Source organism: Conger conger, chromosome 15 (genome assembly GCF_963514075.1).
Source record: "Conger conger chromosome 15, fConCon1.1, whole genome shotgun sequence".
NCBI classification, from domain to species: domain Eukaryota; kingdom Metazoa; phylum Chordata; class Actinopteri; order Anguilliformes; family Congridae; genus Conger; species Conger conger.
The window spans coordinates 5064895-5077690 of record NC_083774.1 but is presented as its reverse complement, the minus strand read 5'-3'; the positions used below and the strand labels follow the sequence as shown (position 1 = coordinate 5077690).

At 44.5% G+C, this 12796-nt stretch overlaps 1 protein-coding gene and 1 long non-coding RNA gene across 2 annotated transcripts in view; one reads left to right on the top strand and one right to left on the bottom strand.

The window, feature by feature from the left end:
• The window catches only part of LOC133111694 (uncharacterized), a 78804-nt gene extending 66714 nt beyond the window's left edge, over window positions 1–12090 (bottom strand). Inside the window, exon 1 of the long non-coding RNA XR_009705007.1 lies at window positions 11819–12090. This is a non-coding gene — a long non-coding RNA (uncharacterized LOC133111694). The remainder of the gene's footprint in view (window positions 1–11818) is intronic.
• pdhx (pyruvate dehydrogenase complex component X) overlaps window positions 9452–12796 on the top strand; it is a 52118-nt gene continuing 48773 nt past the window's right edge. The window contains exons 1-2 of the mRNA XM_061222233.1: window positions 9452–9619; window positions 12523–12606. Of these exons, the coding sequence (XP_061078217.1) occupies window positions 9484–9619; window positions 12523–12606 (220 nt within the window). The 5' untranslated portion in view covers window positions 9452–9483. The remainder of the gene's footprint in view (window positions 9620–12522; window positions 12607–12796) is intronic.

Here is a 12796-nt window from a genome sequence, read left to right as displayed (position 1 = left end):
CCCTGGTGTGTGTTGGGCCCCTGGCATGTGTTGGGTCCCGGGTGTGTGTTGGTTCCCGGGTGTGTGTTGGGTCCCTGGCATGTGTTGGGTCCCGAGTGTGTGTTGGGTCCCGGGTGTGTGTTGGGCCCCGGGTGTGTGTTGGGCCCCGGGTGTGTGTTGGGTCCCTGGTGTGTGTTGGGTCCCTGGTGTGTGTTGGTACCCTGGTGTGTGTTGTTACCCTGGTGTGTGTTGAGTCCCTGCTGTGTGTTGGGTCCCGGGTGTGTGTTGGGTCCCTGGCGTGTGTTGGGTCCCGGGTGTGTGTTGGGTCCCTGCTGTGTGTTGGGTCCCGGGTGTGAGCTGGGTGGAGGACCGGTTTCAGACGGCAGGTAGCGGCAGCCTGCCATGTGACTCAGTGGACCAATCCCGGCCCTTCATTACACAGGCAAATTTGCCCGTAAGCCTCCAGTGCTTGATAACACAATCTTTCTATCATGTAACGGGCATTGTCCCGGCCGTCTTAATACCGGTTTTGTTTTGGCGTGTTTGTTTTCCTATGTGCCCATGAATGCTATCCTCATTACACTGCCCGATGTCACTGTGCCTACCACTGTACCCTCCACACCTATGATTAATACGGATCTGACAGACAGGATTCAAAAAGCACTATGAAACCCGACACGTCGTGGGAACAGTAATTATAGCCGTTTATGGATCGCACTATAATTATCTAACTATTTCATCTCGTAGTGCTTGCACTCATAACTCCGAGTCCATTCTTCCCCCTCTCTTCAAATCTCACTGCATAGGCTGTATTCAGCTTCAACACGACAGGAATTCAAACCGACCATAATTTAATGCCTGGCCTCCAAGGCATTGCCACACAGCAAATAAAAAAAACCACGTTCAATTCACGAGAATTCTACAAAAATATTGGATCCAGCATATATTGAGTGTCAATTGTAGCGAGCGAGAAGAAATAAATGCACTTTGTTCAAATATTTCCCAGAAGGTATACTGTACGTTCACCGTGGAAAATCATTTATCATGTTTCCTCAAGAATAAATGCATGAACACAAAAGCTTAACAATAAGGACATTTATAGTGCAGCATATTAGGAAGAAACCTTTTTGCAGAATGAGGAAATAATGATGGAAACATTGCCGTGCCCTAGTGCACAGTAAAATCCAGCTATGACCAGCATGAAATTACCAGCTACCAGCTGTCTCAAAACCTAGCTTGAGCTGGTCAAACCACATTGAGCATGGAGCCGGTCTGAACCGGTCAACCAGCTGCTAGCTGTTTCAAAACACAGCATGAGCTGGTCAAACCACGTTGAGTATGGAGCCGGTCTGAACTGGTCAACCAGCTGTAAGCTGTTTCAAAACCTAGCTTGAGCTGTTGTTTTCAGCAGGGTGTACACCTCTGACAGTGGACACACCGAGCCAGGGAAAACACACAGTCATTACGGCTGAGAGGGAGATGTCATGATGTCACCACGGCCTAATAATTTCTCATATAGCACAGCTGCAGTGGCACGAGCTTAGATGTTCCAGCATCCTGCATGCACACAGCTTATGCTAACGCTTAACAGCTCACATTAGAATTGTACATTGTATATGGGCTAAGATTTAGCAGCCGTGCGAAACAATACATATATTTACTCGCATTTAACACTTTGCCCAGGGACGACAGTTGGAAACTAGCCAGCTGGCGAAAACCGGTGCATTTACAGCAATGTTCATTAATGTGCATTGTCCCTGCTTCAGCTAAACTAATAAACCAAACTAAACTATGACTTATTATGCTAAACCATTGCAAATGTTGCCATTAAACAAAGCCCTTTAGCTAAACAGGTGGTAATCGCTTACAGTAACTGTTGCTAAGGGCCTGAATCAGTCATCTGCACAGCAAACCAGATTATTTAACAAACATTTCCTCCATAAATAATCTTCTTCCTTGGACAAGGCAAGGAACATTGGCCATATTACTGACAGTGTTCTGGAATGCTCCTCTACGTCCATCTGGCTGACAGCCAATGGGAAGTGGCATCTCACACACTCCTATTTGCATTGCTGCAGTAAGGTCAGTCAGGCTACAGACAAACATTTGGCGCTCACTGCTCGTGATCGGAGAGTGAGACTCCTATAGCCAGGCCAGGATGGCGGGTGGCCGCGCAGAGCATAAAGACACACACTGTAAACATTAATAACATGCCCTTTACCATGCATGCCTAACACTATTACTAATGTCACTATTTACAAACATGTTAAATCATTGTTAACCTTCCACTTTGAACCGACAAGTTCTAGCATTATAACAGAGAAAATTCCTACATTTTCCACTATGAACGCAACAGGAAATACTCATTACAGCCAAAAGAGGACTTTCAGATCTCTATCTCAATCTTGGACTATACCAACAGTGAATGAGAAAAAAATTCGAATAATCAGCAAAAAAAATGAAGTATACCTGTACTAGTTTATATTTACGAACATAAAACATTTTTTTAATCAATATGCTTTTTTCAGTTGGGTATGCCTATAAGACTTTCATAGCAATACAATTATTCTGAAAAAATAACTTCTACTGGAACTAAAGCAAAAAAAAAAAAAAGAAGGAATATATGGAAAGGGCATTTTAAGATACACACCCCTCTTTCCAGCACAGGGCAAATACGGTGAAAGAAAAGCAGAGTTTGACACACAGACCCACGGCAGGAGAGGGCGTTGGGCCCACGTATCCCGCAGCATACAGATTTTAACTGGCAGTCACTCACTGTGACACGTAGGGAAATTGGTACAGATTGGACGCTGATTGAAAGATTGCGGAGCTGTTAGGCAAATGGGCCCGACTGAATAAAACCTCTGTTGTGCAGAGAACCATGTGACACGTGTCCCCTGTGGCCCTCCCCTCCCCGGGGCCAGGGGCCCAATAAGCCTGACTGAATATACTACTATACATTACATTACATTACATTATTGGCATTTGGCAGACGCTCTTATCCAGAGCGACGTACAGTTGATTAGACTAAGCAGGAGACAATCCTCCCCTGGAGCAATGCAGGTTTAAGGGCCTGCAACGGCTGTGCAGATCTTATTGTGACTACACCGGGATTAGAACCACCGACCTTGCGTGTCCCAGTCCTTTACCTTAACCACTACACTACAGGCCGCCCTAGAAGACCGGGAGGGCCGCCCGCTCTGCTTTCAGGGTGTTCTCGGCACCAGTGCTCGATTTAGGCCAATTTATTGGTGACATAATCCACATACTTTGTCCTCGAGAGTTTAATTGGCATTCTCTGAAAGGAAACCACAAAAACCTGCAGGCACAGTAGCCCCCTGAGGTTTGACACCTCTGTGCTATGCTATCCTGTCTGACATAAACGTCTCTGGTAGTTTCCTGATCTCATTATAGATTAATAGAAATCAGACCCGGCAGCCAAATTACAATACGGGTTTACACGGTATGCCTTAAATGTGAAATTTGAATTCCAGATTTTCTTTTTTTTTTCAAATGACTGATGATGGGTATGGGTAAGCAGATTAAGCTGCCTGAGAGGAGATGACATAGCAGAGGTAAGGGACTGGCCTCCCGCCTTATCTCTCAGTGTTAAGAGAAGACACCTGAACGCAGGCCTCTCTCAGCCCGCTGTGTGCAGACGTGGGCTAACTGGCTGAGTGAGCCCTCTTCTCCAGAACGCCAGGCCTTGGAACTGCTTAGGCTGTCTGTGGGCAGACATGCATCCAAACCGGTTTGAGAGGATATCCACAGTGCTGCACAGTGCTACACACACACACACACACACACACACACACACACACAAAATTGCACGTTAAACACACACACACAAACACACACATGCACGCACACGTATGCAGAGAGATGGCTGACTAATGTCTCGTCAAACCAGACAGGAACATAAAGAGAGAAAAATACAAGAAAATACAACAAACCACCACAAAGGGGGAATGGATGGATGGATAGAGAGAGAGAGAGAGAGAGAGAGAGAGAGAGGTAGAAAGCAGTACATCACATCACCTCTCATTGGAGGAACTGCTGTCAGACAGGGGGGAAACGTAAATCACACCCCAGCAGAAAGAAAAGAAGAGAGAGACATTGTTCATGTGCCGGTTTGCATTGGCACATTCATGAAGTCTACCCTGCAGTGGAGCCTGCTGAGAGCGTGGGGCACCCAAACACCCGTGTTGAGCTTCCTCAGGCCACACACACAGGATCTAATCCCCCCAGCTCTGCGCTTCCTTCCCAACTTTCAAGCTCTCTTTTCTCCGTCTGACTCCTCTCGTGACAGCCTTAACCTTTGCGAAGCAGGTGCCTGAACGACCGCTCGTCTAAATCACAGTGTCACAGTATGAAAACCCTCTGCACTGCAACCCCGAGCTTTCATATTATTTTCTGCACTGACTTTGTGATTGATCTGTTTACCCACAGATAAGAAGATTTGGAGCAGGCTTATAGTCTTTGGCAGTATTTGCCAGAGTAGACTGCGATGCACTTAATGATGTCATTTTGCAACCCGGCAATTCAAGGTAGTCTGGTCCCACTGCTCTGTGATGCTGTGTGGAGAAAGCGTGCCCACTGTCAGGTCAAGTCTCTGTTCTTTTCTTTCTGTTTTTTCTTCTTTTTGCGCTTTTATGCCATCGTGTAGCACCTTTTTTTGAAAGCATTTGATGTGGAGCATGCCTGCGGAGGGGTTGGGAGGATTTGGTTAGCCAAGTCACACCGCCGGGGCCAAATTGTGCTGCCGCACCAAATCTCACATCATCATCAGACGATAACGCTCCCATTTGAATGTGATGTGCGCTTAATTCTGCAGATATGATTTTTTGTCACCATGTATAAAAAGACATTAACTTCTGCTTGAGGAAGTGATAAATGGGAGGGGGGGGGGTTAAGCACATAATGTGCTGGCAAGCTGTTGGTTACCCAACGCCTGGTCAGAAGAGTCATTGTTCCCACTGCAGATACTGAATCACTGCTCTAAAATAATAGCTCTTATCATTTGACTCCATACTGAAAGGTCCCATTGTGCTATCTGGTGTCAGCCACACTGATTGGACAGATTTGACACAGTCTGTTATGCAGATGCGTGCGTTTTCAAACCGCAATCATTTCTACATGACATTGTATTCATTCATCACACTCTCCGTTCCAGAGCAAATGGCATTGTTGCAGAAAATGTGCCCAGTCACGTGACTTACAGTATATGGGCAAGAGATCCGGACCAGGCTAACAACATTCCCAGACCAGAACACAAGCCAAGGAATCAAATATAAATGTCACATCAATAAAGCACTAATGTCAACTAACTATGCTAGGCCAGAACCGAATAAAAGTTCCCAATGACATACAAATGATCGAGCCCTAACAAGCGCTAATGGAAAAGCACAAAACAGAATGCAATAGCCTGAACTATAAGAAAAGGTGTGGGCATTTGGGATGAGGAGGTCTTGAGGAGGTCTTCACTGTTCATCAGAAGAGGGACGATTCAGGACATGATTATACAGTAAAGATTCACCCAGTACTCCTTAAACAGCTCTATCTTTCCGGGAGTTTCTCACTCAGAGATTTTGCCCTGTGCCCTACAATTCACACACAATATTTTCAAAGCCAAACACATTTTTATGCTCATGTCACTGTCCTCCAGGTCATTGGTTTTGCCGGGTCGTTAAAGCTGAGAACATTCACAAGGATCAGATAAGCAGATAGCACACATTTCAGCTTCCACAATGGCAGAACGTACACGACAAGCCACCCGGCACAGTGTACACCACAAGCCACTCGGCAGGTAAGGGTCCACACACGTTAAACTCATCCAACCCTCGCCTCCAAACAGGTTCGTATCGTGCGATCGCTTTTCCCCGCAGCTAACAAATGAGGGGAAAATGTTAAACATAAAACTGTTTCTCTCAGTGCAAGCCTGACAGCTTCACGTTACACAGTTCCAAAACAACACCATCATTTCGCCATGCTCTGCATCGGAGTGCCAAGACCAGTAAAAAAAAAAAAAAAAAAGCTGAAAGAATGTGTGCTGAGAGCATATCTGTGGGTCTATTGTCCAGGCTGCTCTCAGATAGGCACTGCTGCCATCTACGGGTGCTGGAGAGGAGAAGAGAAGCAGAAAACAGCCATCACAGCCCCGGCATGGCCTCGAGCCTGGATAACAGGGTGAAAGAGAATGTGCAAAATACACAGCAATATGCAAACGAGCGAATGGCACAGCCCTTTATGAGTGAAAGTGACCATGCATATCAGAACTTGTTTTTTTTGTGTGTTTCTTTTGAGCAATGCCCAGCACCCTGCAACGACGGGATATCGGATATCACCTATCTCGGACGATCTCTGATCTCTAGCTCGGATATGCGATATGGAATGTTGCGTTGGCTCGACCAAAATCCGCCACGCTGGCAAAGCCGCCTCCCGTCAGCTCACTTCCTTGTGCCCCAGCTGGTGTTTTCCCCGCTCGTGTTTGTGTCCAGGACATGGATGCAAATTCCAACAGCCATCTTCCTGCTATGCGGACCTCTTGGGCAAACACACGGGGTGATGATGCATCCATCCGTGCACTAACTAGCTTGTTCGTTCCTTGTCAGGGTCGCAGCGGGGGGGGGGGGGGCTAGAACCTATCCCATCCTGCACTGGGCGAGAGGCGGGATTTGACCCTGGTGAGGTCACTATTTAACCCACTGCGGTGACCACACGCACCCATTCCGACTGACAATTTAGAGTCTCCAATTAGCCTAGCCTGCATGTCTTTGGACTGTGGGAGGAAACTGGAGTACCTGGGGAAAAACCCATACAAACACAGGGAGAACATGCAGTTCTCCCACCTGGGCCCCACCCGGGAGGTGGCTGATGAGACAGCACAGCATTCCCACTGCAAACGTGAACAGGCAGAGACACAGCACAGAAGCACACCGCAATCCACACCTCGGCGCCATCCTTAACTGTCTGACCACAACGCCTCTCTGAAATGCCCTCTGTCGTGCCAGGGCGCTTCGAACCCGGCCAGCTCCTCAGACTGTGGACCGTACTAGTTCCTCTATAAAAATATTCATTACAAAAGGACACCCACAACCTGAGTCACCCACAGCTGCCCTTTATACTCAAAGGAAAGATGTATTCTTCCAAGGGTACGGGAGAACTGCTCACGCGTCAATGTGCGCGTAGGCTGAGAAATGTCAGACGCGCAACTGCCAATTCCAAACTGCGGAGGAAGAAACGAAACACTTAAAAAGGAAGCCTAAATACTTGTTTAACTGCTTTTTTTAGACTCTGTTTGTTAAGCCAGAAGAAAAATGATGTATATTCACTTTTTTTTAGAAGATAATCACATTTTCTTCTCATTTTGCTGTGTTTCTGAAAAGGAGAGCTGGAGGACTGAGGTTGTGTGTCATTTTGTAATGAATATTTTTTATAGATAGCCTAATATTCCACTCACTGACTCTCACTGGTGTTTAAAGTTTGTATACTTGCTAGCCGAACATGTAAAACTTTGAGGAAAGCTATACAGAGTCCTCTTACGTCAATGACATCAAAACCAACGGTATCAGAATTGGAGCAATCGAGTCATACTTGTACGAGCCGGCACTCGGCCATCCCAGCGAAGGGAACACACCACCAAGCTGCGTTTTGCTTTTGTTGTTGTTTGGGTTACTAGCTATCTCGGTTAGCTAGTTACTGATACCCGTCGAGTCAGACACTTTGTCATCCAGCGCTCTACGAAACTGTACATTTTTGAGTTTATAAGACTGAGATAATTCACCTTTTTATTTAGTGTCCTTCTACGATACACTGATGGCGCAGTAGAGGGCGTTTTGTGTGACAGTATCCGAGGAATGCATGAGTGCAGGTCATGTACTTTTGACCCAGCACTCAAATAGTTTTTGTTTTCAGTGTTTTAACTGAGGTATGTCAAATTCCCTCTTAGCAGACTTTATCAACCAATAACAAATATTCCAGCAGTGACAAAAGAATTTAAAAACATTTTAAATTTCAAGATCCCAGGTGACTAACAAGAGCTTAATGCCATCATATAAATTTAATCTTTATTCATAGTAGATTTATTTTCTAAATTATGATCTTGATTACAGAGAGTACTTACTAAACAAGAAATTAAAAAATAAAGCAAGGTTCTCCAATACAAGTAAATTACAGATAAAGCATTTCATATATTATTCTGAACCTGAATAACATGTATGGTACCATCCCCTTTGGCCCAAATACTCTGCAACCAAAGTTTAACAAAGACTAAGCTATACAAAAATACCAAGCTGTCATATATAAACTGATATATACTCATATACCGTAAATGTTCCCGTCATACTGAGTGCACCTGTGCCCGTTCAGTTGGTTTAAAATGTCCCACACTGGATATTCCGGTTATCCTGACTTTCTATGGGCCTGTTTCCAAAGAAAAGGAATTCAGCTTGGTGTGACTAGGGCTGACACATTTAGATTTAGCAACTTTGCGAAACCCCAGACAACATGCACACCCACGAAGCGTAAGGTGTCCAATCGCACTGGGGGTTGCCCCTCGGAAACATTCTGAAGTCCCCCTCAGAACCGACGTAGGAAGACCAGGAAGTAATTGATACGCAAATTCAATACACAATACAGAATACAGGTACATTTGTTCCATTAATTACTCAGACCATAGATTACATCCCAGGGTGGGACCAAAAACCTGACCAGGACAAATCATTTGAAAACTGGACATTCAGGTCAAAAACCGGACATGGTAATCTTAGGTTAGACTCAGATTGAGTTCCCTGTGGTAGCATCTGAAGTCAGGTTTGGTCTGCAAATTACTTTGGACTTTGTTTTTTGTTTTTTTCAGAGGCAAATAGAGACTGCATTTGCACATTGCAACTTTCATGCTGCCCCTCTGAAGCAAACCATATTGCTACTCTAGTTTTCTAGTTGCCAGCTAGGTTGTAGGTCGGAATATTGAATATCACACATTTTTACTCATGAACTTAAATTGTCAGGAAGGTTGCTGAATGCATGTTCAATATGTTTGACATGAACGCTGAATTTTGGGCTTATGAATAATATAGCAACATTTTGTCCAGTGCCAATGATAAACGAATTAAGTATATGCGCATGATTCCAGTGTATCTGATCTGAAATGTAACGACGTTGACATTACAATACCAAAGAATTGGGTTTAGCCCATCCATATACAGCATAATCTGTTCGTTTCTTTCCCGTCATATTCCCAGTCGATTAGCGACAGAAACTGGTTAAGGACCCTCAAGTCCCCTCAAGCTACTAAAAGATTTGCCTGTGCAAAATACTATGTGCAAAAAATAACTGAATTGACCGTTATTGCAAACGATGAACTTGTTTACACGCATTATAGTTACATATATATATAGTCAATCAAGCGGGGTGCAACCTAGATAAATGTGCGACGCTACTACGCGAAGATGGCAAATCATCAGGCAATTTATAGGCCACTTCTCAACGACGGAGGACAGAAAGATGGCGGCCTCCTTACGGCTGGGTCGTCAAGGGATTTTCATCGGGTCAAGATTAATTAAAGCTAAAAAATGTCCATGGACACCACAACCGGGAAATACTCATCTGATGCGCTTTTTCCAATCTGGGTCTTTTCTTGGTGAGTATTGCCCTCGCTTGCCAGCTGTCAAGACTGCTGTGCTAACGTCAACTAAGCTAGCTAGCTAATATAATGGACTGACAGCAAACTTCCCACCAGAGTGGTTGCTACTGCCCTTGATTGACATATTTGAACGAGGACACCACTAGCTATAGTTAGCCGGTGAAGCTGGCTGACTGTCTGTACTTGAATGGGATAAATTATTGTGCGCCAGCCTTGTTTTGCATTCCAACGTATGCAATACGCATAGCTAGGAAGCAAACCGTTAACGTATTTGTTGTGTAGAATAACATACCCTGTCCGAAACCACCCACTCTAGTGAAGATCACAAAGCTATCGTGATCATCTTGCTGGGATTATTTTACTGGTTGTCTGTAAAGGATATTGATGGACAGGTCTAATGTTGAAAGGCCGGTGTCCTTCATTGTTCACGGGGTTAGCCAGCCATCTGACTCGCAAATTAAACTAACCGCAAATCTATAATTTACCTTAACCGATTCTAATTTATCTGTGCTAATCTCAGATGTCTGTGATATCCAGCAAGGTATCCAACAATACCACAAGGACCAATAACGCCTCCCTTTGAATAGCGTTGAATAGCCAAGTCGAAAGGGGAAAACAAGCAAGGACCCTGATGCCAAATCCTATTTGAGTGTATTTATTCTATTGCAGTTAATCTGCCTATCTAGCCAACCTGGTCTTAATGCACCGCATTCATGCCATGCAATTAAATAGTTTAATTCTGGTCAATTTGATTAGATTTGTAGGAAACAGGAGGAGATGCATGGTCTATATTTTGTTTGGTAAGAGGTATTCTGAAATGATGAAAAACATGATGAGCCCATCAAGACGTGATATTGAAAAATTCAACATCAAGTATTTTTGTTTACCATTATCTTCATCACCATTCATGCCCCGCTGAACCCACTTTGAAAAGCAGAATACAATCCAGCAGCAGGGGGCAGTAGTGGATAAACCACAGAAGCCACACCGGCAGATGCTTTCCTATTTGTTAGCTTTGAAAAAGACCCAGTGCAGTGCTTCGAACTCTAACGTTACTTCAGTTTTAACGTTTTTTTGCTTCGAAACCTGAAGTCCACTTTCAAATTAAACTGAAATGTAAGATTGGTTGCATCGTTACATTTGCACTGAATGGCTGTCTGTGGCATTAATCAATTTATTTTGAGATGGCACTGTTTTAAATTACCTTATTTAAAAAGCCAGTCAGAGAATTGAGGCCCAGGGGATTCTGGGAGTGCACAATGGACGCTCCAGGGGCCAACATTACATTACATTATTGGCATTTGGCAGACGCTCTTATCCAGAGCGACGTACAACAAAGTGCATACCCATAACCAGGGATAAGTTCGCTGAAAGAAGTACAATTTCAACTGCAATTAGCAATTGGCGGTCATACTGGTGCGACAAATAGATCTATACTTGCATCCCCCAGCATGTGACATTCTCAGTTAAGACTTAAAAACACAAAATGGGTTTTTGAACATGCACCTTCTGTCCAGTTCTGTAAACATCTAGTTTCTATGACTACGGTTGGATACCACACCACACACACTGTAGAACGTCCCCGACCATAATTTATCTACAAACTACTTATTTGGTTTAGTGTGTGTGTGTGGTCGAAATCTGACAAACCGGGTGATTGTAAAACACAGGAGAACTGAGGAAGCTAACAAGCATCTGTATAGCAATTATAGACGCAGAGGAGTGAAGCGGGTTAGGGCTTGAAGCTAGGCCGTTGGCGACGGGCCGCATTGTTAGCGGTCATTGCCCTCACCCCCCGCCCATCCATGGACCTCCCTGCCTGGTCTGATTAGACGAGAGGGGCACGGAGAGGTTTGAGAGTCATTGGACTGAAACGACATGCTTATCAACCCACACATCTCCACACACAGATCGCACGTCCGTCGCCCTGCTGTGCAGAACGCTCGCGCGAGAGACCTCGGCCTGTTTTCAATCAACATTTCCCCTGTACTTTACAAACAAACGCATGTTACTTTGGGTCTTCACGAACAGAGCGCGGAGTATTTTGGCGAATATCGAACACGTCAAATAGTGTTTGTAAACAATAGAACCAACATTGTAATTTAATTTTTGAGTCAAGAGTTAAAGACGTGTTGATTAAATTAATAAAATACCTGGCTATGCAGGGGACTGTTTGGGTGTAGTTCGTTTACTTACGCTTGGTGCAATACGTCGTGCCACTCAAACGAATTCAGTCGGCTATTTTTATACCAAGTTGTCCTGAGAGATGGATGGAGTTCGCGAATCCTCCATCACTCTAAACGCTTCCAGATGGCATCGGTTGGGTGCCATTTCACCACGGGTGACTCAGAACAGGCACTCGGCGAAAACGGCAGGTCGTAGCTAATCTTGGTCCCTGTCGTCGGGTTTTCGCGTAGCTTCCATCTCTGTGCGGGAGCCCGCTCTTAGCGAAAACCACTGATTACGCTTTTCCCCCCCAACTAACTATGTCTTTCAAAGCCAATCCTGATAACTATCTCATTGGACATTTTGGCATATGTGTACACAGTTATCACAAGGTGCAAAAATATATATTGTTTTTAAATTCTCACTTTGATCCTTGGAAACCATATGTATTTATAACCATATGTTATAAACTCCAGGTCCGCAGCTATTAACATAAAATACATGGTCTACATTAAGTTTCTATTTGCATAAATTTTCAGAAATGTTCTTGAAATAGTACGGACATATTTTTAGTTTAGTAAAAAAAAAATTTTAAAATGTGTGTGCGCGCGCAGGCGTGCACCGTGTGAAAGAACATATGGCAAATTAAGTACAAGCGCACACACGTATGTTTACGTCATTTGTATTATTATTTTTTTTTTCCCCTGACTATAATGGTGCTGTCTCTTCCGCAGGGGCGCCCCCTCTCAAGGTTCAGATGCCCGCACTCTCCCCCACCATGGAGGAGGGCAACATTGTCAAATGGCTGAAAAAAGAAGGTAAGAGAGAGAGACCACGATGTCCCTCGAGTGCCTGCTCACTCAAGACCGTACAGAGACCACACACCAAGTCATTATCCATTTCTTTAAAAAAAAAATCTTTTTCATCCTAATTTCTTTTTGCCGAACTGTAATGCATATGCATCGCCAACCAGGGGTAGAAAGTTCATTGCAGGTGCACGTTCACTGC